This window comes from Vespa crabro, chromosome 2 (assembly GCF_910589235.1).
Source record: "Vespa crabro chromosome 2, iyVesCrab1.2, whole genome shotgun sequence".
NCBI lineage: Eukaryota > Metazoa > Arthropoda > Insecta > Hymenoptera > Vespidae > Vespa > Vespa crabro.
In genome coordinates, this window is record NC_060956.1 from 18535999 (window position 1) to 18563498 (window position 27500).

Sequence of the window (27500 nt, forward strand, 5' to 3'; positions counted from 1 at the left end):
TAATAACAACAATCGATAAAGAAGATCGCTGAACGTAATGTCTGATATATATTTTCTTGATTGAATCAAAAATTGTAACTTGTTGGTAATACAGTACACTAGGAAAATAAATTATTTCTCTTTCTCTCTTTTCCATCTCGCAATTTGACCCGACCGATAACGTTCGTAGAAATCGAAGAACGTTCGTACTGAATGCGTACAAACTATTCTCGTCAAAATGTTTGGTGAATACTGCAGTTATACGATTGTTGTCATTCATTTTTATTTCTATCATTCTTAAGAATTCTTCAATTCGATCATATCACATTGTAAATTTATTTAATATACGTTATAAATATACTTTATCTAATGAAAATTCTCTCTTATTTTTATTAGGTTGTTGCTGGTGTTGTTCCGCGTTACGCCCAAGGTACAAAAGATTAGTCGACAATATTTTTCCTGTCAACCCACAGGTACTACATTTTCTATAATTAATTTTTTACTCGTTAATACAATTACGTGATCTTTTTATATTATAATATTTAAATATATCAGATATTAATTATTAGAACATTTATTGATAATTTACAATTTAATGTCATATAAATATATAGATATATATCTCTGTTTTGTGCAAAGTATATCTACTGGTTGCTATAACTATAGTCATAAGCCAAAAAATAATCAATATGGATATCAAAGTATATAAATCAGTACTATGATGTTAAATAAAAATATCTTATAATCTAGGATGGCCTGGTTAAAAATAACATGGAAAAACTGACATTTTATTCATTGAGCAGTCCTGAAAAATTGGACAGAATAGGGGAATACTTGTTTCAAAGAGCTTCCAGAGATATATACAGGTAAGTATTATATAACTCTTACTTTGAGAAATGTGTGTCAGCATTTTGAAAAAAATTAATGTATATCCTTTACTCCCTGTCATTATCTCTTTTATGTCATTTTTAATTGTTATATACATATATATATATTAATGGAATATTTTGTAACTGATTGGAAAAAAGAAAAATACTGACAACTTGTTATTTATGTACATCAAATGAATAAAAAATCTTTTAACAGGAGGAGAAATGGATTTGTGGTTATTGCCATGGAAGCTATGGATCAACTCTTAGTTGCATGTCATGCACAAACTCTTAATCTGTTTGTTGAGAGTTTTTTAAAAATGGTCCAAAAATTACTAGAATCAACAGATCCTCAATTACAGATTCTAGCAACTCAATCTGTAAGTAAACATTATTGTGCAAATAATTAAAACAAAAAGATATGTATATTAATCAGTAAACTAAATATTTCTTTATAGTTTTTCTTTCATATATGTATAAATATATATATATATAGACACACACACACACACATGTAATTGCTAATGATATCGTTTTGGTTCTATTATGTTTATTTGTAATATAAATTAATCATATGTTTTAATTCAGTTGAACAAAGTCCTGGCTTCTTCCAGTTTGTCAGATTTGCCAACATCGAAGAAGACACGCCGTCTTATCACACACGTTACGATTTCTTTGTATCAAAATACTCTGCAATGTGCCACTCCAACCACGACGACCCCACTATTCGCAAACAAATCAGACTCGCCGGAATTCAAGGGTTGCAGGTATAATTTTATATATATATATATATATATATATATATATATATATATATATATATGTATGTATGTATTGATCTATATTTGTGATCGATATAATTAATTAAAATTATTTATACATAGGGTGTTGTAAGAAAAACTCTTTCTGATGACTTAGTCGAGAACATTTGGGAACCCGTTCATATGGATAAAATTGTACCTTCATTATTATATAATATGCAAAATACAAGGTCAGTGAAAATCAAATGAAAAAAATTATATTTATATTTCATAAATATATCATTACATAGATATGCCAATAAAGAAGATGCAACACCAGAATGTCCAACTGAGGAAAGATCTGATCCACCACAATTTGCAGAAACTTGTATGCGAGAACTCGTAGGCCGAGCTTCATTCGGTCACATTAGATGTGTTATCAGACCTGTCTTAAGGTACAATACATTTTGTTTTTTTTTTTTTTTTTTTATAAATAATGCAATTATTAAATAAACATCCGAATAAATTATAAGAACAATTTTTTTTCAGACATTTGGATAATCACCAACTATGGGTTCCCAATTATTTTGCTATTCATATTTTTAGAATAATAATGTTCTCTATACAGGTCGGTTAAATATTAAAATATAATGTGTAACCAAAAATTTTCTTTTTTTTTTTTTTATTATTATTATATTTGTTTTTTATTTTTAACGTAAACTTTTACTTCCAGTCACAATATTCTTATACAGTTGTCGAAGCTTTAATGACTCATCTTGATGATCATTCAAAGTCATCTCCGAAAATACGAACGAGCATTGCCGATACATTGTCAAAAATTATTTCTATAGCAGCGGGAGAGAGTGTTGGTAAGATCTAGATATTAATAATTTATCTATGTAAAAAAAATATCTGAAATATTTAATTGTTGTATATATATATTTATTTATTTAAGGTCCTTCTGTTTTGGAGATCATCAACTCGTTATTATCTCATTTACGTGTTAGTGTAACAAGAAATCAATCATCGACCAATGATGAACAATTATATCAAGAAGCTCTTATTAATGCTCTTGGAGAATTTGCTAATCATCTTCCAGATTATCAAAAGATCGAAATAATGATGTTCATAATGAGTAAAGTTCCTTATAACCAAACAGATCGTATTATTTCTGTTGGTAAGGGAGACGTTCTACTCCAAAGTATTCTTTTAAAATCTCTCTTGAAGGTAAATTATATTCATATTTTTAACTATTTAATATAAGTTTCAATAAAAATTATTAATCTATACGCGGGTTAACGTTATTATAGGTCGGTACAAAATATAAAACGATTCATTTAAATACAACGTTCCCACCAAGTTTCTTAGAACCATTGCTTAGAATGTCCCTGGCAGCAGACGCTGAAATGAGACTCTTAGTACAAAAAATATTTCACACGTTAATCGACAGACATAATAATATTGCAAAACTTGCAAAGCCCAAGTAAGTTGAGTTAATTAAGATCTGTGTAAATCTCAGCATAGTCAACAAATGATATTTCTATAAATATTTTATTTTATTTGACAGCGTGAACGTTGCCGAACTCGATCTGATAATCGAAAAATCGTCCAGACCGGACGTTATATTTATTAGAAAACATGGACCTGAAATTTATCTAGCACTTTATGAATCATTAGAATTAACAAGCAATACTGTTGAAAATGTAGAATCCATATATACTACTTTAGCTTTACTAGTCGTAGAACTTGCTTCGGAGGATACTATTCTAGAGCTATTAAGATTAGTTTTAAGTCTTCAAGATTTAGCACTAACAAGCGGCCAAATAAGTGTTACATTGAAGTTCAATTTACATGCTATTGTAATTAGTCTACTTGTTCTAATATCTTACGTTTGCAATATTACTTCTCTTATGGATTATGCACAAAAGGTATATATTACAGTATAAATCTAGATGATAAGATTATAATGATATATTATTAGAATCAATAATTTATAAAAAAAAAAATTTATAAAAAAGGTCGTTGAAGCTCGCCGAAAGGAAGCTCCACATTTATTACCTAATTTACAATCTCAGTATGAAAGTAATTTAACTCCAAGATTGGCAGCTACGTTATTAGTAGATCAAACTGTAGTAAGTGAATGTCTGAAAGGTGCTGGGTTGGATAGTGGAAAACTCCAGCAAGGATCTGGCTATAGTAGTACTTCTCTACAACATAGGTAACATAATATTAATTATTTTTTCTTTTATATTCGACTTATATTTTACATATATAACGCATATATGTCCTTTTGAAAGGCATTCCTGGGTTGATAGCGCAGGACGAAATTCATTGGCAGATATTAATTCTGGTACTGGAGAATTAGATAGTGGAGGTTCATCTCCAGGCGTTCAAAAGGTACATTTTTAATTAATTATAATAATTATCATTGACAATACTAATGTCATTTATTCCTTTGTTAGAAACTACCTGGCGAAGAGTTAACATTTGAAAGCATGAAAAGAATTTTGACAGAAAATAATAACAATAATGTAATAGAAGAGGAAAAACGAATCCAACTTTCACAATTCTTCCGAAGTGCACCATTCCAAGATCTTGTATCTATAACACAACCAAAGGTATTGAAAACAAATTGTTTTAACTAAAATGTATTAATATAAATGCACGACAAAATCGTATTAACTATGTATGATTATAGCATGACGTTTTACAAAGTAAATTGTCAGAAATATTTAATACATTGACGGTTGATCCACGCAATATAATACCAGGAGGACCGCAAACAGATGCCAAACCTAGTCAAACACCAGCTTATGAAATACATTTTCCAGAATTATTTGTTTACTAGAGAAAAATAAGCGTATACATACATATACATAATATATATATATATATACATATATATATATATATATGCTTCTCTTATTCTGTCGTAAAGGTAATGTTATTATCACTCATGGAAGTCAATTATAATTAACAATATTTATTTACATTATCGTACTGCAATGCATACGTATATATGTATAATTTCTGATATATAATATTTTTTATACAAGAATATTTTTATGACTTGAATGTGACATCAATTTATTTATCAGTTCCAAGATATGGGATAATATATTTTAGTAATCGATATTATTTAATATGTTATGTTTCTTCATCGTCTCACAAACGTTGTTATTTAGAATAGTAGCTAAAATTTGATATTGACCTAGTATGGGAATAGAATTTAATCAGATATTTCTCTTCTATAGGTATTTATTTGCAGCACATATTGTAAAACATTAGTAGTGTAGAATGTAAAACACTAAGTACAAGTGCCATGTTGGCACATATTAATAGTTCTTGTGTATTTATTGTCACTGTGTATGTACATTGAAGCATAAAACAAATTGAAAAATGAAGAAACCAAATTTTTTCTGATCTATAAAATAAAGTAATTATTTTATGTTGTATTGTACAATTGTATTTGTTTTTGTATAAGTTAAAAGAATATTTAACTTAAAAAAATATAATAAAAAATGAACTTTTAAGAATCAATAAAAGAACAATAAAATTAAGAAATTACTTTTAAAAATGTATTATGACATTCAATATATCCATAACACCTAACCCAAGAGAATTACGTTAATTATATTCAGTAAGTTTAATTTTTTATTGAATTTTAAAATGTAAATATTTAAGACTATTACATCGTTGGTACAATTACACTTCGTGTGATATTGAAAATTTTTGTACAAAATACGCAGATGATTATTTACCAAATGCTAAGTAAGTGGAATGAACACAGATTGTATTTTTCAAATGTTTTAAGGTTATATTATTCAATCGCTCATTGCAGGAACATCTTTAAGCAAACTACGCAAGTATTATCATTTAAAAAGATAATTAAATATTGACTTAATATAATTCCATAATTCATATCGTAAATATAATTTGTTTTTATTTTCATTCCTTTATTCTGTCCTCCTTCCATTAACATTTCTAAGGTAAATTGTGATCAAAAAGAGGTTTTTTTTTTTTCTAAAGATATGAGCGACTGAATTATTGTGTACAAAGTGCCGTCTGTACAATGACTACTTAAAGTAATAAATTTCAAAGCGTTTTCTTAGTTTCCGGATATTTAGGTGTTTGGTCGGTACAAATAGACTCTGTAGAGTATTCTAAGGCTCCACTTTCAGCAGCTCCACATCGAAGATAAGAACAGAATTTGGTGGAATAGTGTGTCTTTGTCAAGGTTAATATAAATAAATATTTATAAATAAACAATGCACAACAATACTATAATAGTGAGATAATCATTTCATAAAAAGAAAAAATAAATAAATAAATAATTCTAATATACTACAAGTTTATATTATATTTATCTTTGTATTAAAGGATATACTCCTGGATGTCCTCGACTACCATAAGCAAAGTCTGGTGAACATGTTAGCCTAGCACGTTCTCCAACACACATTTGAGCCACACCTTGATCCCAACCTTTAATTACCTCTCCTCTCCCGATTCTAAATTTAAATGGTTTTCCACGGTCCCTGCTAGAGTCAAATACCTTTCCATTGTTCAAGGTACCTATGATATAATTTAAATCATATTACAATTGAATAAATCACTTAATAGATAAGTATATATCCTCTATATGATATAAAACATTCATAAGAAAGATATATAATTATTAGATAAATTTAATAGGTATATAATTAAAATCAAACTGATATTTATCAAGGAAACAAGAAAAAAAGAAATTATTCCCTATGTGATTAATGATGTGTAAAAATTAAAACAATGCTATCGCAAAAAGTAATATAATTTAAATGTATACTTATAAATTCTACATACATATACACCTACGCACGAGCGCACACATGCACGCATGCACGCATATAAATTAATAAGAAAATACGATTTATATGGAGGTTAACTCATAAATTATAATACCTGTGTAATGAACGACTACAGTTTGCCCTGTTTTGGGATAAGTTTGACCTGCAAATGTAAATAAATATTATATTTTTAAAAAATATATATAGACAATGGATATTATTAATTCAAGTAGATGACTCGCATAAAAGTATTCCAACAACGACGTTCACTGTTAGTTTGATCATTGATCCCAGAGAATAAAAAAAGAAAATTGGAAAAAATAGCTTTTATCGAAAAATATGCAGATGGACGATCCATTTACGAAAAACGTGTTTACGAGTATTCTAAATTGTGGTATATTGAAAAGGAATAATGTAGATAGAATTTCTACAATTCAATAGATTAGGAAAGAAAATGTAGATAAGAAATAAGAAATCAAAAGAATAATTACCATCACCAGGAGAAAGAACCTCGACATCCACGCCCATGATTGCCTTCTTTTCACTATGGAATTACTTAACTTCTTCAATAAAGGTCTACCTAAAATCCGTTAGAGCTAAGAGAATCGTCAAGACCTGCCAGCAGAAATCGCATAAACGTGCTTTCCGCTACCTTAAGAGACGATTGGAGACGATCCTAAGCCAATGCCACTTGCTGAAAAATAAGGTCTCCTTAGAAACCCCTGGATACCTCTACACTAGGAAAGAAATATCAATTGTTAAAATCGCCGATAGAGGCACTACTATCGCGCTACTTCCTCTTGAACTATTGTGATCGATGGTAACATTTCCTGGCGCAACATTTCAATTTTCTAATCCTTGCTTTTTCTTATATATATATGTGTGTGTGTATGTTATATGTGTACATATAAAAAAATTAAAATCGCATTAATTAAAGAATATCTTGTATTAACAGATCTTTTATTATTTTATTCTTTTACAATATTCTCTTATATATGAATATATATATATATATATATATATATATATATATACATATTTATTATATATATGTATATATATGTATATATATGATATATATATTTTATATCATGTACATAGATCACAGGAATGTATCACAAAATAAAGATAATATTCCGAAGAAGTCGAGACATATATTTTATCGATATAAATAAAAATTACTAAAATTCTTTTATTCCTATTAAAAAGGATTAAGATAAAAATATAATGTTTCAGAACTAGAATAATAAAGTATAAAATTAAAAATATAGAAAGTAAATATTACAATACAGCGAGGAGTAAAATTAGATCTTTTAAATTATTTTAATATTTTAAGTACCCATTAATGATAACAAAATATTTATAAATACTATGCACCATGGAAGAAAGCTTTTACGATAATGATACAAGTACATGTGTATAAATGTACTTATACATTTGTATCAAATATAAATATATTACGAAAAATATACAAATTAAATATAGCTTATCATTTCTGATTTAATTTCAATAAAAAAAATAATATCAAATATATTCTTAAACATAACTTATAATGATAACACCTTTTTATACCCGTATATTGAAAGAATGATAAAAACACCTATAAACCTGTGACTTCTAAGAAGTATTATAGTATACTATAAAAGTATATTGGAAAATGGAACACATATAAAATTATATATTATTTTGATGGACTCTCTTTAAGGCCTCCAATTTAAACATGAATTTCACATTCAATTATTCCAACACTGATATTTTTGTTTTTACATAGATATGACTTCTTGAAAGATTTTCATCTTCAAAACAAGGAAAATTTGTTTCTATTCTAGTAAGAGACTAGTAATTATATTAAATTATAAGAAGTACACATTGTATCTTATAGTAACATGTATGGATGATTTTCAAAAAGATTCAATTGAATACTTTTCTAAAACCTATGATTTGTGTGTCTTCTTTGGAGAAAAAATTCTTTCTAACAAGGCCCGTGTGATACTTCCTGGTATCGGTTGATGTTCCTTTATTAAACTTTCTACAGCTGTAGCGACCTAAATATTATAAGATGGAAACATTTCTGCTATACTTAATATACTAGGAAGATAATCTGTTTTATAAGATAAACTTAAACTTAAAATATATTTAAATCTATTAAGTTATTTACCTTTTTTTGTAATTGTTCAGGTGTAAGATTCTCATCATAAGGAATTGGTTTACCTACATATGTTATCATTTTTACAGGAAAACCACCATAAATTGGAACAACAGGAAATCTTGTTGCTGCATATATACGTAATAATATTCTACGACTCCAAGTTACTGTTCTAAATGCCTCTCTAATATTCCTTGTGAATATTGGGATTATATTCTACAATGTAATATATGTATTATCATCTAATAAAATTAATATTTAAATATTAATTATATCATATAATATCACTTTATACATACCACTTTAGCATCTAATGCAACTTTTGCAAAACCTATTCTTTTTTTCCATAAAAGTTTATAATAAGAATCTCCAAATTGTGCTTCATAAACACCTCCTGGTAAAATAGCAAGTAAATTTTCTTCTTTCAAAATGGATGAGCATGTCTGAATTGTACCAGGTAATACACGCAAGACATCGGAAATAATAGACCAACCCGGAATTTTAAAAAGGAAACGATCTGCTACTGTGTAGATTAGTTTTGAATTATATATTAATACTTTTGCGATAAAATAGTAGACATCAACGGGTATTGTTCCATGATAAAATATTAATAATGCTGCTTCAGATTTTGGTATATTTTCAAGACCTACAACTTCATATCCTGAAAAAAACAAAACACATGTACATTTCAATGATGTTGAAATTATGACAGATTGTCTCAATGTAGTTATTATTACGAACAATATCATTATTAATGATCGTATATTTATATACTTCTAGAAAAATTATTATATTCATATTTTTACTAATTCAATTTTAGACATTAAATGTATTATACAAATCATACCATGCCAAATCCATCCGTGTGCATCCCAAACAGCAGCAGCTACAGATTGAGCTGCAATTTTCCAATCAGTTCCATAAGCAGCTTGAATTCTTCCTCTGTAAAATGAATAGTTAATCTAACAAAACAATTGTTTAAAAAAGTTAATATCAAATGAAACAAATATATCATGTGTAATAAATGATAAAAAAATTATTTGAGTATACTAACCTGTGTAATCGGTATATGTATAATATTAAAGCAGTTAAATATAATAGAAAAACAATTATAAGTGGAAGTAAAAATGTTATAAGTAATGGCATTAAAAGCCAGGACAGCCATAGTGTAAAATCCACATCAATGTATTTAACTAAAAATTAAAAAGAACAAGTACATGTCATTTTTATAGTAATATTAGAATATATTTTTATAAATTTACGATATATTCTTACATATGTTATAAAAAGAACCAAAAAACAAAAAAAAAAATAAGCAAGGAAATACTACTTCATTTACAATAAATTTAAGAATACTATTCTAATAACAAAATATCAAAATAATATAAATTATATATTACCCATAATATCTTGTATTGTTTGTTGTATGTCGAAAGTTATAAAAAACATGTTTTCTTTTTATAAATATAAACAATAAAAATAATAATTTCTTAAAAAAATATTTCACTAATTAACTTTTATATACATATGCATTATCCTTTTAAAACTGTACAATAATAAAACATATGTTTCAGTATTTATTTTGGAGACTAATAATTAAATATTTACATATTTAATTAAAAGTTCATACGGTATTATGCACTGATAATTATTATATGCTAAATCATAAAATTTAAGAGGAATGATTGTTACTTTCACTTTTTTAAAAATTCCTACGTTAATTCAAATGCATTATTATACGTTTCTTTTTTAATAAATAAATAATACGATATACGCGTAATATACGCATGGAAATATACATAACATATATATATGTGTTTATATAAATATACAGATTATATGTATATGTATACATATATATATATATATATAATCTACTATCGTAATCTACTATCTATGTTATCACTACCTCAATGAAAATCAAATTTTGTTTCTTAGTGATTACAAAGTTGGCAAACTACAAGTAGGGAATTTCTTGTTTTTAAAACAGTAAATTTGGAAATGTTGTTCTAGAGATGATTTAATGTTGATGAAAAAAATTGTGTAGAAAGGATACGTTTACATTTGTATATCATTCTCTCTTTTAGAGAGCGCCACAGTTTAGAATTAAATTTATATTTGTTTATTAAGCAACACCGGCAGATGTCGTTCTTCATCATTTATAGACCAATCAAAGCAATCTTTTCTGAGCGCCATTATTACAAGATTGTAGGATTAGAAAATTTTGACCACGATTATCTTTCATTAGAAAACATAATACTTATTATTGATTATTATATTTATTATAAGCATAAACAACATACATATACACGATATACATTTTATATGTGCTTATAATAGACTTATAATAGAAAATATTTTATTAATATATGGAATGTTAGATATAATCAAATTAATATATAAATAATATTCATCCTAATCACAATATCCTAATCACAATAATTAGGATTTTGATATATTTTCATTGATTAAATCACCTATTATTTTACCCATTATTTTGTCATGACATAAGACAAAAGAATGAGGAAAGTTATGCTCACAGAGATTCGTTTCTACATTAGGATGTTTAGCTTTCATGTTTTCATAAAAACTCATTCGGGTCCACCGATCTTTTACACTATAATAAAGCCAAAGCTTATTTGCATGTTGAGCAATGATATTATCATCAAGTTCTTTTACTTTCTTGATTTCCTCATCCGCAAGTCTAAGCACTTTTTTAAGTATATGAGGTTGCAAAAATAGAATCACCGCATTAATAGATTTAGCAGGAATACCATAAAATAAACCAAATACACGTAATAAAAATACTTTGAAATAATAAGGAAACAATGTGAAAAACCAAGAAAAATAAATCAATAAGTTGGCCATGTTAAAGATCTGTAAAAAATTTGCTGTTAAACATTTCTATAAAGTAATTTTAAATTAGTAGCAAATAAACTTACAATGTTTGTTAAAAAACGTCCATTCGGTGTATCTGCCATATTTTCAATCGTAGGAAAAAGTAAATAACACTTTTCTACTTTCTTAGAGATATCCTCATCTTTTAGCATATTTAATATAAACCAACTTCCAATTGAATGACCTACCAGATATATTTTTGCATCACTTGGAACATATTTTCTTATGAATTGTATCTATGTAATATAAAGCATCACATCTTTTAATTAATTTTTAATAACTTATTAAGTAAAAATTAAAAAAAGAGAAAGAATAATTAACCTTATGTTCTATTTGCGCAGTCAAACCATAATATTTATCCCATTCATTGTCACTAGGCATATTTATTTCTAAATCTTTAGGTGGTTTCACATGGCCAGCATGTGCAATGACCCAAACTGGTGTTTCAGAAGGCAGTTTTGAGTTAAGAGACTTAATGAAATCTTCATAGAATTGTGGAATACCTGGATTCCCAGGAATAACAATCACCACATTCTTTTTATCATCTTGCTGGAAATTTTCCCCAACCCATTTGCCCTCAGATATTACTTGGGTTTGAACATTGTTCAAGAGAACCAAACCTTCCTGCATGTTTCTTTCTGATTTGGAAAAAAATTTTGTAAAACGTTAATTAATAATTAATAAGGTTAATTTAAAAATAATATACACATTTATGTTCAACATTTTTTTGGAAACAAATTCATACTATGACATAATTGTGAATTATAAATCTACAACCACATCAACAATAGAAATAAAATAATTATATATTATAAACAATAGAATGCAAAGTAATGATAAATAATATAAAGCTCATTTAATAATAAATCAAATAAATAATAAAGCTTATAAATCTTACCGATTTACAGAAAGATGAAAGAGTTTGTAACCGTCGAATACGAATACTGGGGTATATTTACACAAAACTTACTACGCTGTTCAAGTTATACCAACGATTAAAAGTTAACAAGAGGTTACTTGGATAAAATAGATTTTATCGATTGTTGTTAAAGTAAAATTGACGTAAAGTGTACCTTAAACATAAAAATGGAAAAAGAAAAAAAAATAATTTTATATTTGCATCATGTTGAAAAATTATGATTGTATTATAAGAGAAAAAAGCAATCATGAACATGTGCCGAAATAGCTCAGTTGGGAGAGCGTTAGACTGAAGATCTAAATGTCCCCGGTTCAATCCCGGGTTTCGGCAAGTAATATTTTTTTTTTTGTATCTCATTTTAGTAATCAACATGAAAAGAAATTCATTTGCCAAGAGCTTAGAATTCAAAATAATATTTTTTTTTTAGATATTTTTCTTACTAACTCGATCAATAAAAAAATTTATCATTATTATAATTTAATGTAACAGATAAATATTATTTGAACATGAGTATCATGTGCCGAAATAGCTCAGTTGGGAGAGCGTTAGACTGAAGATCTAAATGTCCCCGGTTCAATCCCGGGTTTCGGCAGGGAATTTTTTTTTTCGTTATTTCCACTATTTCCTTATTAAATAAATGTAGAAATTATTTTTGTTATTGTTTTTGTTTTATTACAATTTATCACAACATTAAATTATATCAGAACGATAATTCGAAACAACGAAATAATTCGATTATGTAAGTAAATAATTACATCGAACATCACGAAAATATGAAATTACAATGAAACAAGCGATACTTTTAGATCGATCTCGATAAAACGTATAGTATGTATCAGATACATAAAAATCGATAAGTTATCGCGCTTACAATGATCTCACGTTTCGATTTCTAACATATGTATATATGTGTACTAGAGATTCTATATAACGATCGGTCTGTTGAAATTTTTTCCCAGAAGTATCAGACATATAGATCTGAAAATTGAGAGAAAAATAATGAAGAAAGGAAGAGATAAAAATGAAAGAAACAAAAAAGAGGAACAAAAGGAAAAAGAAACAAATGGAATTAATGAAATTCTACATATGAACGAAATGGAATAATAGATAAATAACAACGTCGTATCAGAACGATATTGCTTTGAATTGATAAGAAATAAGAAGAGGTTAGAAAAATCGTACACGATCGTAAGTACATAAGAAAAGGAACTTTTCTTCTTACAATTAAATATAATTTACATGGTTTATCGTTTAATTCTTGATACGATAGGAGGAAGATATTAAGACAAGTTTTAAGCGTAGTTATTTCTATCAGGAATGCAAAAGTGAATATCACAGACAGTAAGCGCCATTTTGGTAACTAGTCTTGCGGCTCTTTTATTCTACATTATCTCGGTAGTTGTATGTTGTACATACAACGCCGCGTGTGGTATTAGCAATGGAACGGTAGCAGCTGAGAAAGCGGTCGGTAGATGGTTAGACGTAGAGGAGGAGTAAGAGGAGGGAAGCAAGCAAGCAAGCAAGCAAGCAAGCAAGTAAGCAAGCAAGTCAGCCAGCAAGCAAGCAAGCAAGGAAGAAAGCACGCTAGCAAGCAAGCTAGCAAGCGAACGAGTGAGTGAGTGAGCAAACGAGCGAGCGAGCGAGCAAGCAAGCAAGCAAGCAAGCAAGCAAGCAAGCAACGACGTTCCACCGACAGTACCGCGCTTGAAAGATGGCGGAGGGTAATTCGAAAGCGCGCGTTATATAGTCGCTCGTTGAACGCGCATGCGCAATGACAGTAACTCGCGTGGCCGCGATGGTGTCGATGGGCGTGGCCAATTCGCCAACGAACTTGCACCGGCTGGCACTGTGTTGCTCCCTGCAAAAAACCACACGGAATACGACGTCACTGGTTTCGCCGTTCTCTCTCTCTCTCTCTCTCTCTCTCTCTCTCTCTATCTATCTATCTATCTCTTTCTCTCCCTCTTTCTCTTGACTGGAAGAAAAGTAATGCATTTTTTTTTAAAAATGAGAAATAGAAAAAGTACCGAGGGTGTAACTAATATGATCAACCAATACTTCTCTCTATCCTGTCATTCATGAGAGATATCGAGAAATTTTTTTCAATATTTAAATAGATAAATAAATAAACTCCGGTATTTTCGAAAATATCGGCAGATATTCTTCTTTAATTACCTGAAAATCTTATAGTAGGAAATTCATTTAATAGATATATAATCTTTGGATAATTTTGAGAGACAGTAAAGACGTTACCAATAAGAATGGAATATAATTACTTTGCGATGGAACACAGTGGTTTTAAAATTTCCTATTGAAATATAAACAGGACCAAATAATTAAGATATAGTTCTTCGATAAAGCTACGAGTAAACCTGAAAAATGTATTCGTCTTTGAAGTAGGTAGATTTACTAGAAGAATGAAAACGACGTAGAAAAAGAAGTTTAAGAAGATGGTCGTAAAGATATCATGGATAAATACGTTTGAGGTCCCTTTTGTCGAAAAGTACATGGTTTCGAGGTTCGACCGAACGGCAGGAGGGGAGGGGGCGGCCAGTGGTCATACCTTTATGAAAAGATTTGACCGAAAATCGTACAGCTAGTACCACACCACTTAGTAACACCTGCCATTGCGTTCTATTCAGACGAAAAACGACTTAATGGTCGGCAGTTTTCGTTTCTTATACCACTTTTCGACGTGAAAATAAAAATCCCAATGTCCTGTCATTGTATAGCAACCGCTTATCTTCTATTACATTGTACCTAAATACTTATTAGGGAATACTTTTAAGTTTCGTTTAAACATACTATATTATACTTCTTAAGATAATGGATAATACGAGGAATCTTATATTTTTCATTTGGAAAAAGTATTATCTCGGTCGGTGATGGCGATCGAAGGTCATGATTCAAACGGTGGTTATAAAAGCGCGGGAAAATGCAAGGTTGCCCGTTGGACACCGGAATACCGAGAAAAAGAATTCAAGACGGCGGAGAGAAATGATCGGCGGGAAAAAGGAGTCGCGACTTGATTGGGCGTGATCGAGAGTTCAGCCACGTCGTCGGTGGGAGGTACCTATGTCGATAGGGGGCAGGTCATTCGGTACTCCGAGATGGGCAGAGTCGAACGATGGGCGTGACCAGTTGGATGGTCTTTGCTAGGAAGGGGGCGTGGCTTAAAAAGGTTGGCACTGTTCGAGTTGGTGGGAGTAAATGCCGTCGAACCCTACAAGCCGCAGTTAGTATTCAATCGTTCGACGGTGAGCATGTTGTTGCGTTTTATCGCGTTACCGGCGGCTCTCTTCTACCGGAAGTGAAGCCTGCTTTCACGCCGGCATTTCGTGTCCTTTAAGCGCGTCGAAATTCGTCGGTTCGAAATAAAAAAAAAAAAAAAAAAGAAAAAGTAGACGAACGGTGTTGCAGTACCAGAGATTCAAGAAGACGGAAGAGTGATATCGCGCGTTACTGTGTACATGTGTTTGCGTGTACGTGCGTGTATGTGTATGTGCGTACGTTTACATGTATGTACTCTATTTCTCTCTCTCTCTATCTCTCTCTTTCTCTCTCTCTCTCTCTCTCTCTCTCTCTCTCTATCTTTCTTTCTCTCTTTCGCCGACGGAACGCGAACAACGATCGTGAAGGAACAAAGGGGAGAAGAGAGTAGAGTCGAATCTTAGAGAGAATATATCGTGGCGAATACTTTTTCCGTTCGACCATTTAGAAATAGAAGGAGAAAGATTAAAGGGAGGAAAAAAAAGAAAAGAACGTATTCTTCGCGTAGGTTCGTCGAAGTTTTTTACGGACCTAAACGAACGAACGAACGAACGAACGAAGGAATCGTCCGGCTTTGCGGCTTTAAGACCGGCCGGCGCCCGCTTTAAAGGGAATAGAACGAAAGCGTCGGCGCGACGAGTATATCTCTCTTTCTCTTTCTCTCTCTCTTTTTCTCTCTCTTTTTTTTTCTTTCTCTCTCTCTATCTCTCTCTCTCTCTCTCTCACTCTCTCTCACTCTCTCGAGTTCCAAATTATTAGCGCAAGTTCTTAATCATAATATCTATAATTTTTTATCTTATTCTTATTAGCTTTCCTCCGACCATTTTTCTTCTTCTTCATCTTCATCTTCATCTTCTTCCTCCTTCTCCTCTTCGTAATTGTTTGGAAGACGTCCGATCACTTCCGGGATAGACGTTTTTTTATTTTTTTGTAGCTTTAAAAGTACTATAACACGAAATGAGAGTATTCTCCGTGAGAATTATCAAATACGCTCGCAAATCAAAGGAATATATATGTGCTCCATGAATTTTCACATATTTGGATCATTATTATTCCATACGAAGATGTAGTTCTCGCGGTGCTCCAAATGTAATTGACCTTCCTCGAGGGAGGCAAGTGTTACCTCGAGGGAAGATATAAGAAGATCAAACGGTGCTGTGCCAATCGGTGTTGTTCGTAAAAAAAAAAAAGAAAAAAAAAGAAAGAAAAAAAAAAAACTTTTCGCAAAAATTCCATATCACACGTAACATATTTATACGTTCTTCGTTTGATATCAAATGGTTTGTGAGTGGTGATCGACGTTTTTTTGAGTGTAAATAAATATATATATATATATATATATATATGTATGTATGTATGTATGTATGTATACATATGTATATACATAAATATATGTATATGTGAGATCGTGTAATTGATGTCACGAAAATAATCAAAATTATTAAGAGAGATCAAATCTTTACATTTTCTTTTCTTTCTCATCAATTCTTTTTTCTTCATTCATTTGTGTTGTATCAATCAAATAAGATCTCTCTCATCCTATTCACATGGTACATAAAAGAACAAGAAGATATCTAATGTTTAATCGTTAAGGATGAGTGAATTCATCGAGTGAACAAGGATTTATCGTCGATTTTTATAAAAAAAAAAAACCGAGGATTCGAGGTCTTCAGGATGATCGGATTCTATATTCCGGAGACGTACGCCTAGTCATCACAGTGGAGTTCTGCTTAATCGCAGGTAATTGTACTTTACAAATTAAATTAATTTATTTGTATTCAGAAGAATTTCATATATATATATATATAAAGTGTATATTCGCGTTTTTAATCGTGAAAATCTCGTCTGAGCATAATCCGGCTCATTTATTCAACGTTTCTATCAAATATCTTAATTCTTAATTTTAATCAAAAAATATTCTTTTTCTCACATTGATTAACGATAACAATTTGAACGATAAACTTTTTGTCTTTCTTTTGATTTTATTTAAAAGAAAAATAATAAAAATCTCTCAGGTATACATATAAATTTCTTCTATTCTTTAATTAAGTATAGTTTTCTATTTTTTTTCTTTTCTTTTTTTTTTTTTTTTCTTTTTCTTTTTCTTCTTTATAAGAATATTCGAATTAGATCTTATCGGGTTCATTTCTTCTCGTATTTCTACGATCCTGATATTTTCTTTTTCTCTATTATATCGTAATACCGATCAAACTCGTGATCTCGCTTTCGTCCGACGGACAAGAATAATAAAGAAAAATGGAATTATTTTCATTTTAAACTTTGAACGAGAATAACGGACATAAAAGGGAATTCGAATATCTCTCTCTCTCTCTCTCTCTCTCTCTCTCTTTCTCTTTCTCTCTTTCTCTTTTTCTTTTTTTCTCCGACGGATCTCGAGTTGAATTTCTTCGCTCTGTACTTACTTTGAGCTGACATGAGATTAAAAAACCTTGCGTGTATGTCTTCTTAGAAGCGCACGTGCGCTACGTGCTAGTACTATCGTCGAAAATGAATTGTATGTGTATATATATATATGTATGTATGTATGTGTGTGTGTGTGTGTGTGTGTGTGTGTCTGTGCGTGCATGTGTTTGTGTATGTGTATATGATTATTATTTATATCGATCGTTTCGATACGAAATGCGTCTTTTGTTTCTTAGAAAATTACTTGAGATTTCTTTTTGTTATCACAAATATTAAGAGATAGATTAATTTTAATCTTTTAGATTGGATCGTACGAATACGTAAGAAAGTTCGTAACAACAATTAATCCCACGAACTTGTTTCTCTCGTTTGAAATTGTTTTCTTTTTCTTTCTTTTTTTCTTTTTTTTTTTTTTTTTTTTTATTTTCGTTTGTTCGCAATTATAAACGGTCCATATGTCCATGTGAATTCGACGATGGTTCGAATAAATTCGCACATTTTTGTTGTTGTTTATTTTTTGAAAAGTTCGAAAAGACTTTGGCCACTTTCATGTGCATTCAAACTTATAGATTTGTTTTTTAAACTTTAAATACTGAAATTTAAATCCTTTGGCAGACCGCAGATCTTCCAACGTCCAACCGTGTGTTTTACGTGCTTTGGTTTAGGCCAATTTTCCCTAAGGCGAAATCAATTTCACGCTATTCTTACGAATTTTCATTTTCAACTATATTACTCTTTCTTTTCTTTCTTCCTTCCTTTCTTTCTTTCTTTCTTCCTTTCTTTTTCCTTTTTTTTTTCTTCTTTTTTTTCCTTTTTTTTTTTCTTTTCTTTCTTCGAACGAGGCAATATTATGGTCAATGTCGACGACACACATGATTCGTAGAAATTAATAATATTTTTCTTATTTCTTTAGAAAACTTTGTCCAATTGCGAAGTTTCGCGGATTATTTCGAATTTCTAGTCGATATATCTATTCTGTTCCGTAGAAGTTAACCATTTCTATTGTTTCTCTATCTAACTTTGTTCGACCACGAAGTTTCGCGAATTATTCTGAATTTCTATTCGTGACATTCTATTATTTTCTATTTAAGAAGAATTAATAATCATTCATGGATTTATCATTGATCATTAATATTCTCAAATGTTAAAATTTCTTTTGTTTAATAATGAACGATTGTATATGATGAATAAATATTTTGACGATTTAACGAAATGTTTAAAGGAACATTATAACGTTGGTTTTGAAGGGACAGATGATTAAAAAAAATAAAAAAAAAAAAAAAAATAAAAAAAAAAATAAAAAAAAATAGAAAACAAAAAGGAAGAAGAAGAAGAAAGAAAGAAAAAAAGAAAGAAAGGAAAAAGATAATTAATTTGTTAAAAATCGTTACGTATAAGTGTGATATATAAAAGAAATATGAAAAATGAACGGATTAACATTTTTGATCGGATTGAATTTGTTTGTATTGCTTTCTTTCCTCTATTCCTATCTAAACCACTTGGCTTCTAAATATTCCAATTATCGATAAATCCGTCAGTTAGCGAAGCCTTGTGGACGTGCGCGAACGATGAAAACGTTCCTTTTGTAATGTTCATTGCATAATCGATCGATTATGCCTTCGACATTAATACCTTCTTGTAAACGTGAACGTAAAATTCTATTGTATCGTTCATCTATCACCTATTTCTATTTCTATTACATCAATTACGTATATTTTTTTTTTTGTCGAACGATAAACTTTTTGATAAGGGATTTAAAACTGAAATATACTTTTAATTTTGATTTTGATTTTTATTTCTTCTTCTTCTTCTTCTTCTTTCTTTTTTTTTTCTTTTTTTCTTTAATTCTTTTTTCCTTTTCTTTTTGTTTTTTTTTTTTCCCTTGCTTGATCCATCGAGAATGAAATATTGACGGATTTCACGCTATCTCCTTTACGTTATTGTTAACTGATAATTCTATTGATAGAGAGAAGGAAAATAACAGAAATAAGAGGATTTCGTTCTATGATTGTAACGAGAAAAGTAGAAAAACAAAAAAATAAAAAAAGGCACACGTGTGGTGATTTAAACGTCGAAAACAATTGCGTTTTCAAGCTTAATGAAAATACCGATTTAATAAAATAACATCGTTGTAAACATAAAAATGAAGTTTGAAAAATTAGTTTTAGATAGTTCTTTTTCTTCCTGGAATCAAAACAATCCATCTTACGTAGTTACATTCAAGATTTCCTCGTATGATGATTAATTTCTTTTTTTGTAAATGACAAAAGTTCATGTACAGACGATCAATTATTAACGAGAAATCCGGAAACGTTCGATCGTTTTATGTTCGATCGAAAGAAATAATTCATTTTAATCTCTTTCTCTCTACGTTATTTTCTATTTCTTTCTATTAACTAACACGTAAGAAACTTTAAGATTTTAATTTCTAAGTGTGTCGGAAGAAAATAGAAAGGAAAATATTAATGATTTATATGCATATGTATGTAACAAAGTGAAATTTAATTGAACAGAGAGGATTCATAAGGATTTTCATGATTTTGGATGACTATCTATGTATGTATCCTATATGTTTTTCTCTTTGATCTTTGATGACTTACGTACTTACGTACTTACGTACGTTCGTTTTGTCACGAAGAAATATCGTTTGCACCTTTCACGAAGATCGATCGGTGTGACATCGACACGCGTCCTATCTACGCAGCGCGATATCCCGTTTATTCTTATTTCGAGTATCAAAGAAAAGCTTCGTGTTCCGATGTGCGTGCGTACCTTATCGTATCCTACAACATTTTAACACGTTCCTTACTTACTAACAAATATCTATTTCTTCTTTCACATTTTAATCTTATCGATAGAACTTTATATTATTATAAATCTTACTTATATAGGATCAAAACATTTATTTACAATGGTTATATGTATTTGTACATATTGAAGATATATCAATTGCGGTTATATTCAATTTTACCATTATCTCTTTTCCCGTTGTAAAATACTTACGTAGATTATATAAAATATATTTGATAAAGAAAAGACATTTCTTTCTTTCTTTCTTTCTTTCTTACTTCTTTTTTTCCCCTCCCCTTTTCTTTTTTTTTTTTTTCTTTTTTCTTTTTATTTCATTTTATTTTCTACATTAAAATTGATCGCGAGTCGATAAAGAAACTTATTAAAATATTACTAGGTTTTCGATATAGCCGAAAAGATCGATAATAAATCGAAAGGGTTGGAGATCATCAAGGGGTGGGGCGGTAAGAAAGAATTCTCGAGACGCAGCCGTCCGACAAAAGTTACGGTAGGTGTCAAGGACGATGCCCCACCACTCGTACCATCTTACCAAGGACTTCTCGAAGGAGATAGCGGTGGGTCCGTCAGCGCGTCTTTGGAATTAGAAAGGCTTCTCGTATTTACACCGGACAATCTATCCTTCCGAGCTTGATCTTACTTTTCGTCTTTTTTCTCTTAGCGTTTGTTACGAAAAAAAGAAGAAGGAGAAGACAAGAGAGAGAGGGAGAGAGAGAGAGAGAGAGAGAGAGAGAGAGAGAGAGAGAGAAAGAAGGAGGAAGTTGCAAGTTCGTTGCTCTCTTCGTAAAAACCTGGAAATATTAATCGTTTGACGTTTCGAAGTGCTTGAAAATGTTCTCGATGATTTTTACATGAAAATTTATTTGACTATACAGTTTTCTACAATACCTACATCTTTAATTTTATTTACCTTTATTATTATCATCATCGTCATCATCATCATCATCATCATCATCATCATCATCATCATCATCATTATCATTGTTATTAGAGATATTGAAATATTCGAATAATTAATGTTGAAAATCGTTATAAAGTTTTCGAACGATTACATATTAATTAAGAGATAAATTTCATTTAATAAACCGTACAATGCCGTTTATGGTGTTAAACGAAATCAAAGGAAATAAATAAAAAAAAATAAATAAATAAATAAATAAATAGTAATAAAAAAAAAAAAAGAGAGAGAGAAAAAGAGAATGAACGGTAAATTATACAGAGGATTAATTGACACTTATATAGTTTGTTTTCTCTTTTTCGTATTTTCAAAGTTCGAATCGATTTTCTCGATATGTTATTTCTAATTCTATTTATCGTCGATACATAATACACGCGTTCTGGTTAATCTCGTAACGCTTGCCAACGAGTAAGTATTAATGCTATTTTTCGAGCTTGAAACGACGACGACGACGACGACAACGACGACGACGACGACAACGACGACGACAACGACGACGACAACGACGACGACGACGACGACTATCGTCATCGTTATCTTCGAACGATCGCGATTAATAAACGACACATTATGAAAGGCATATTGCAACTGGTAAGATCGAGACGTAGGTGCGAGAAGAATTTCTAATGTATCGTGATTATGATTAGTCGAGTACTACATAAGTGTTTTGCTGTTATACAGGGTGTACTATATTTCCATTGATCGATTTTATATTACCATTGTCTTTATAAAGGAAATTTATTTATCGTTATCTTTATAAGTCGTCATTATCTGTACACATTTTCTATTACACATCTTTAACATATCTATATTTTAATAAAGACACATTTATCGTTCATCCGATCTCATATTTAAAAAGTACTCTCGTTTGTATTACACTTATGAATATATAAATTTATTCAAATGCACAGAATTAACGAATATTGAATATCTTAAAAAAAAAAAAAAATAAAAAAAAAAAAAAGAAAGAAAGAAAAGAAAAAGACATCTCTTTATTCTTAATATTAAATTTAAACAAATGTTACGTTCGATAAATGTAACATTTAATTTAATTGTTGAATATTTAAAAGAGAAACGCCTATGGTTTCTCGATTATTACGTCAAATTTTTTTAAAAACTCTCAAAATGAGAATTCTTTTTATTGTAAATCTATCTCGTTTCCCTTTAAAAGACAAATTATTTTTTCAAAAATTTCCCGTTTCGATGACCACGATCCATCGATCGATCGATCGATCAATCGACAATGCAAATTTCATTTTTTTTTGACTCTTGCCATTTTTCCATTCTCTCTCTCTCTCTCTCTCTCTTTCCCTTTTCTTTTTAACCACGAGCCACGACCGACGAACGACGATATAACGAACAAAATATTTTCTGCTCTAGTTCGGTTCGTTCGGAACTGTGTCACGTTTCTCCCAGACACACGTTCGTCTACCTCTAAACACGCATATATATACGCACGTGCATCTAAATTCCTTCTTACTATGCTCGAACGGTTTATAATGTTACAACGACGACACTTGAATTTCCTTCAGTCGCATATAATTCCTTATTAAGTAATTGACATGTATTATAGCATATATACATAATAATCATAGAGAGATAATTTATTAAAAAATGAAAAAATTTTTTTTCTCCTTTTGTAAATAAATTATTAGATAAATGTAATATTAAAACGTTTAAAGCGAAACAAATAGTATTCAAATTCTTATCTCGATTGTTCTACATCTACGTTGGATTTTCTTTTTTGTCGTTCGAAAATAAATTATAATACGTGAGATCGCAAAATATTTTAAAACAATGAATAATTTCAAATTGGCTCAATTGTTTTCCTTCTCTCCGTTGAATCTTTTTTATTTTTTCTTTTCCTTTTTTCTTTTTTTTTCTTTTTTTCTTTTTTTCTTTTTTTTCGTTGGTAAATAAATCACAATACGTGACATTACTAAACATTTAGAAAAATTAATCGAAAAGTTTCAAATTGACAAAATCGTCGATAAATTTGTGTTTCCTCTGTCATAATAAAATCAACAAGTATGTACTTATTTAGTTTGTTCTTATACGACGAATATAACTTAACGATTGGAACGTGTATAAGAACGTTTAGTTTCTAAGCAAGGTAATCTCTTCTTCTTCCTCGTCGTCATTTGCTTTTCAGTGACGCGCGAAATATCAAAATAGCAACAGGTTAAATGAAGAAAAAGTTAAGTAAGCGTGATAGTATAAGTAGAGAAGGGAAAAGAGATAAACGTAGTCTTCCTAAAGGATATAATCCTGCAATTAGTAACACGGAATTATATATATATATAAATGTGTGTGTGTGTGTGTGTGTGTGTGTGTGTGTGTGTGTGTAGAAAGAGTAAGCTTCTAAAAAGAACGACGAACTTTCGCTGACCTTTTCTTTTTCGTATTTTTTTCTACTCACATCCCTTCGCTGGAAAAAGAATCTGTTTTTACTTAAACAAGATGCAACGAGGCGAAAAATAAAGAGAGAGAAAGCAAAACATATTTGCTTTCTCTCTCTTATTATTATGTAAATTACATAAATTATCATTAATAAAAAGAGAACATAGTTTATATAACAAATTTTCAATTAATAAATAACAAAAGTCAAATCATTTCTTTTCGAATAATACAAATATTAAAGAATTCGTCGGAACAATAAAAAAAAAAAAACTGTTAAAAATAAATGATTATTTATATTACGCACGATAGACAATATAATAAATAAAAATATGTGTACACGTATAGGTACGAATGAACGAGATCGAAAATCCAAAACAAAAAAAAAAAAAAAAAAACAAAAAAAAGAAAAAAAAAGAGAAAAAGAAAAATAACTAATTCTAAAAATCAGACAATTAGTTATTAAAACCAAACATTATCAGAATATCCATGGAAAATAAATTGTTGTTCATAATAAATATAAATAGATGGGGGAGCATATGTAAACGCAAATAAACGAACAAAAAGAAAACAAAAAAAAGAAAAAAAAAAGAAAACAAAAAAAAAGAAAAAAAAAAGAAAAAAAAGATTTTATCCTGGTACGGTCACTTTTAATGATAATAATAAGATCACATGGATCCTCATTGTCGATCGAAAAGAAATTTCGTAATACTTGAAGCAAAGAGGAGAAGAGAGGATAGAGGTTCTCTCGACCGGTTCGTCCTTAGAACGCAAAGAAAGACGAGGAGGATATCCCTTGGTCGTCGTTCGTCCGCGTCTTGCGGCGTCTCACGTCGTCTCTCGCAGGTATAAGAACATAAAATGCACCGGCAGCACTAGAGAGGGAGAGAGAGAGAGAGAGAGTCCTGCGCACGAAAGGATCTTTCTCTCTCTCTCTCTCTCTTTCTCTCTTTCTCTCTCTTTCTCTCTGATTCTTGGTGTGTACAGACACGAACGAAGGAGCCACCGTGCGCGCCTTCTTGCTACGAGAGCCGTGCACGTGCGACTGTCCTTCCCCTCTTACCTGCCGGCCCTCTATCCTTTTCCCCTTTACCCTTCGTCATCATCCTCCCTTCACCACGTAGCAACGATTTTCGAAGGAATTGTAAGTTAGCAAACCTCTCGAGTAAATCGTAATAAGCTTTTGTCGAACAAAAAATCATTCGGCACTCTAAGAGGTTCCTTCGATCAAATTCGTTCATCGTTAATGTTATCTACTTATGTTTCTTATCAATGGCGTATCAAATGATGACGGCTTATGTGCATTATATATTCAGATAAAACGATCGGTTCTTATGAACTGAAAAGATTCAATGAATAAGCGTTAACGTATGTTTTAATTAAAAAACATGTATTTCTTTGTGTCTAATCGTACGAAAGTCCAATAGAATATTGAACATTGTTATAATGATCCTAATCCATAGTATGTAAGGCATAAATATACATTCTATGTTTACAAACAGTTCTTGTTCCAATATTCCAAGAATTTAAAAGCTATGTTAGCGATCTAATTCGATATTTGAATATCTTTCTTCCATGAAAATTATATAAATATTTCAACTAGAATGTATTATTTAAATGATGATACAAATTAAATAAACGAACGATTTATATTTCAATATTTACGACGTAACTACGTACGATTATAAAATATTTCGTTGAATGTGTTAATTTGAAACACAGGAAAAAGATTATTTGTAAATCGATAAAAAGTAGAGAAACGCTTGTATGAAAGAAAGACGATTGTATTATGAACATCGACCAAAGAAGATCGGATGTCTTGGGGTCTCGATGGAACTCGCTCGAACGCTGACTTTGCTCTCTGTCGTCCTCCGAACGTCTCAAGGACTCGAGTTAGACAGAGAGATAGAGAAAAAGAGAGAAAGAGAAAGAGAGAGAGAGAGAGAGAGAGAGAGAAAGAGAGAGAGAGAAAGAAACCCTTTACCTCTTCGACGGTGCGTAACGCTATTGAACGAAACTTATGTACATATACATATATATACATATACATGCACACACACACACACACACACACACACACACACACACACACACACACACACACACACACACACACACACACACACACATATATATATATATGTATATATAGAGCTGTATGTATACATACCGCCGATATACCTAGAGCTACGTATGTACATTAACTATACGCAAAGTGGCCACGAAAGAGCGTCAGGTTTTACCTTTCGAGCGAGTTGCTACCGCTCGGGGACCATGACGTAAGTCCCGTTTCCTGTTTGCACGGATTTAACTTGACCCCGGTATGAATACTGGCCAATGAACGCGACAGTTTTTATATAACTTTTTTTTTTTACCGAATATTAACCGATAATCCGATTAGTCATCATTGTTGTTGTTGTTTTTCTTGTTGTTGTTGTTGTTGTTGTTGTTGTCGGTTTATCAGACAGTCATCGAAATGAAACTTTATTTTACTGATTATTTTTATTAAATCTTTAATAGAAGGACATAAGTGAGTTAGAATTATTAGTTATGCAGCAAAAAAACACAGTATAATATTTAAAGTGCAATGTAAGATCAGGTGTTAGATTTTGGACAATGATAATATTGATAGCATATATATCTGATTCCATTGGTCTTACATTATATACGTGCTTCACACTCAATATCGAAATATTTTTTCTTTTTCTTTTTCTTTTTTTTTTTCTTCTTCTTCTTCTTCTTCTTCTTCTTCTTAGTATGACGGCACATTATTTTCACCAAAAATATTCAGTTTGGCTTAGATTTATTCGACCAAGCAATACGTATTTGCACGTGAAATATGAATATTCTGACAGCTAAACTTTATGGTTATATTAACTTTATACAATATTATATAAGTTATAAAGTGTTTAGCGATTTAAACGCTATAAATGTGCTTGTATTATATGATTAAATTTGAAAAATAGAAATAATATAGTTATAACTTGATTTATATCGTTACTTTCTTTTTTCTTTTTTTCCCAGAACATTATATTATATTTTTTTGATATATACTATTGGGAGTCTCTAATTAAAAGAACGAAAAAGAAATGAAATTGAGTGTTAACATCGAAATAATTATCTTAATAACAGTGATGTTGAATATATTAGCGTATTTATTCGGGTTTCGGTCGAAATTTATTCTTATATTCCTTATATTCCGCCACATTAGAGAGATAATAATTTAACGTAACAATATGAAAAAAAAGAAAAAAAAAAAAAAAAAAGAA

At 30.1% G+C, this 27500-nt stretch overlaps 5 protein-coding genes, 1 long non-coding RNA gene and 2 other non-coding genes across 32 annotated transcripts in view; 5 read left to right on the forward strand and 3 right to left on the reverse strand.

Annotated features, from left to right (window-relative positions):
• The window catches only part of LOC124421746 (protein EFR3 homolog cmp44E), a 7259-nt gene extending 2686 nt beyond the window's left edge, over positions 1–4573 (forward strand). Inside the window, exons 2-16 of the mRNA XM_046957309.1 lie at positions 376–452; positions 730–845; positions 1066–1228; positions 1463–1615; positions 1733–1839; positions 1900–2043; positions 2138–2216; positions 2322–2457; positions 2544–2815; positions 2899–3071; positions 3156–3516; positions 3607–3806; positions 3886–3985; positions 4051–4206; positions 4287–4573. Coding sequence (XP_046813265.1) covers positions 376–452; positions 730–845; positions 1066–1228; positions 1463–1615; positions 1733–1839; positions 1900–2043; positions 2138–2216; positions 2322–2457; positions 2544–2815; positions 2899–3071; positions 3156–3516; positions 3607–3806; positions 3886–3985; positions 4051–4206; positions 4287–4436 — 2387 coding nt within the window. The 3' untranslated portion in view covers positions 4437–4573. The remainder of the gene's footprint in view (positions 1–375; positions 453–729; positions 846–1065; positions 1229–1462; positions 1616–1732; positions 1840–1899; positions 2044–2137; positions 2217–2321; positions 2458–2543; positions 2816–2898; positions 3072–3155; positions 3517–3606; positions 3807–3885; positions 3986–4050; positions 4207–4286) is intronic.
• Positions 4574–4828: 255 nt separating this feature from the next.
• On the reverse strand, positions 4829–7173 carry LOC124421846 (peptidyl-prolyl cis-trans isomerase Fkbp12). 3 transcript variants are annotated; one of them, XM_046957502.1, is made up of 5 exons: positions 7064–7173; positions 6903–6991; positions 6527–6574; positions 5974–6160; positions 4829–5809 (listed from the first exon to the last, which is right to left on the reverse strand). In XM_046957502.1, the coding sequence occupies exons 2-5, from the start codon at positions 6937–6939 to the stop codon at positions 5752–5754; spliced, it is 330 nt and encodes a 109-aa protein (XP_046813458.1). In that variant the 5' UTR covers positions 6940–6991; positions 7064–7173; the 3' UTR covers positions 4829–5751. The 3 variants fall into 3 exon arrangements, with proteins under 3 accessions (XP_046813458.1, XP_046813459.1, XP_046813457.1); XM_046957503.1 differs by having other exon boundaries at positions 6903–7007; positions 7064–7095; XM_046957501.1 differs by having other exon boundaries at positions 6903–7139.
• Positions 7174–7720: 547 nt separating this feature from the next.
• LOC124433021 (transmembrane protein 68) lies at positions 7721–10264 on the reverse strand. Of its 2 annotated transcripts, none has more exons than XM_046982515.1 (6): positions 9958–10264; positions 9612–9750; positions 9405–9519; positions 8857–9218; positions 8570–8773; positions 7721–8456 (listed from the first exon to the last, which is right to left on the reverse strand). In XM_046982515.1, exons 2-6 carry the CDS (start codon positions 9720–9722, stop codon positions 8346–8348), a joined length of 903 nt encoding a protein of 300 aa, XP_046838471.1. In that variant the 5' UTR covers positions 9723–9750; positions 9958–10264; the 3' UTR covers positions 7721–8345. The 2 variants fall into 2 exon arrangements, with proteins under 2 accessions (XP_046838471.1, XP_046838470.1); XM_046982514.1 differs by having other exon boundaries at positions 9405–9499; positions 9958–10259.
• Positions 10265–10902: 638 nt separating this feature from the next.
• On the reverse strand, positions 10903–12552 carry LOC124433072 (lipid droplet-associated hydrolase). The gene is made up of 4 exons (XM_046982621.1): positions 12354–12552; positions 11777–12093; positions 11500–11691; positions 10903–11434 (listed from the first exon to the last, which is right to left on the reverse strand). The coding sequence occupies exons 2-4, from the start codon at positions 12083–12085 to the stop codon at positions 11000–11002; spliced, it is 936 nt and encodes a 311-aa protein (XP_046838577.1). The 5' UTR covers positions 12086–12093; positions 12354–12552; the 3' UTR covers positions 10903–10999.
• Positions 12553–12631: 79 nt separating this feature from the next.
• Trnaf-gaa lies at positions 12632–12704 on the forward strand. The gene has a single exon. It is a non-coding gene; the product is annotated as a tRNA-Phe (tRNA).
• A 189-nt stretch (positions 12705–12893) lies between these two features.
• Positions 12894–12966, forward strand: Trnaf-gaa. Its single transcript has one exon. It is a non-coding gene; the product is annotated as a tRNA-Phe (tRNA).
• Positions 12967–13021: 55 nt separating this feature from the next.
• Positions 13022–14258, forward strand: LOC124422096. 2 transcript variants are annotated; one of them, XR_006941792.1, is made up of 3 exons: positions 13022–13113; positions 13334–13562; positions 13645–14258. It is a non-coding gene; the product is annotated as an uncharacterized LOC124422096 (long non-coding RNA). The 2 variants fall into 2 exon arrangements; XR_006941793.1 differs by having other exon boundaries at positions 13026–13113; positions 13337–13562.
• Positions 14259–15297: 1039 nt separating this feature from the next.
• LOC124422093 overlaps positions 15298–27500 on the forward strand; it is a 108928-nt gene continuing 96725 nt past the window's right edge. For 9 of the 21 annotated variants that reach the window (XM_046958070.1, XM_046958079.1, XM_046958072.1 and 6 more), the window contains exons 1-2: positions 15298–16956; positions 17172–17384. The gene's annotated coding sequence lies outside the window, so the exon portion shown is untranslated. The remainder of the gene's footprint in view (positions 16957–17171; positions 17385–27500) is intronic. The other 12 variants (XM_046958061.1, XM_046958060.1, XM_046958062.1 and 9 more) reach the window with 12 other exon arrangements.

Excerpts from the sequence above, each read along its gene's own strand:
- LOC124433072 (XM_046982621.1), bottom strand. The coding sequence starts at position 12,085 with ATGCAGGAAGGTTTGGTTCTCTTGAACAATGTTCAAACCCAAGTAATA. Across the intron at positions 11,692-11,776 it reads CTGCGCAAATAGAACATAAG|ATACAATTCATAAGAAAATA; the intron begins GTTAATTATTCT and ends TATATTACATAG. Across the intron at positions 11,435-11,499 it reads GACGTTTTTTAACAAACATT|ATCTTTAACATGGCCAACTT; the intron begins GTAAGTTTATTT and ends AATTTTTTACAG.
- LOC124433021 (XM_046982514.1), bottom strand. The coding sequence starts at position 10,006 with ATGTTTTTTATAACTTTCGACATACAACAAACAATACAAGATATTATG. Across the intron at positions 8,774-8,856 it reads TTGCATTAGATGCTAAAGTG|AATATAATCCCAATATTCAC; the intron begins GTATGTATAAAG and ends ATTACATTGTAG. Across the intron at positions 8,457-8,569 it reads CTGAACAATTACAAAAAAAG|GTCGCTACAGCTGTAGAAAG; the intron begins GTAAATAACTTA and ends TATAATATTTAG.
- LOC124421846 (XM_046957502.1), bottom strand. The coding sequence starts at position 6,939 with ATGGGCGTGGATGTCGAGGTTCTTTCTCCTGGTGATG. Across the intron at positions 6,161-6,526 it reads TGTAGTCGTTCATTACACAG|GTACCTTGAACAATGGAAAG; the intron begins GTATTATAATTT and ends ATTATATCATAG. Across the intron at positions 5,810-5,973 it reads AGTCGAGGACATCCAGGAGT|TATTCCACCAAATTCTGTTC; the intron begins ATATCCTTTAAT and ends ACAAAGACACAC.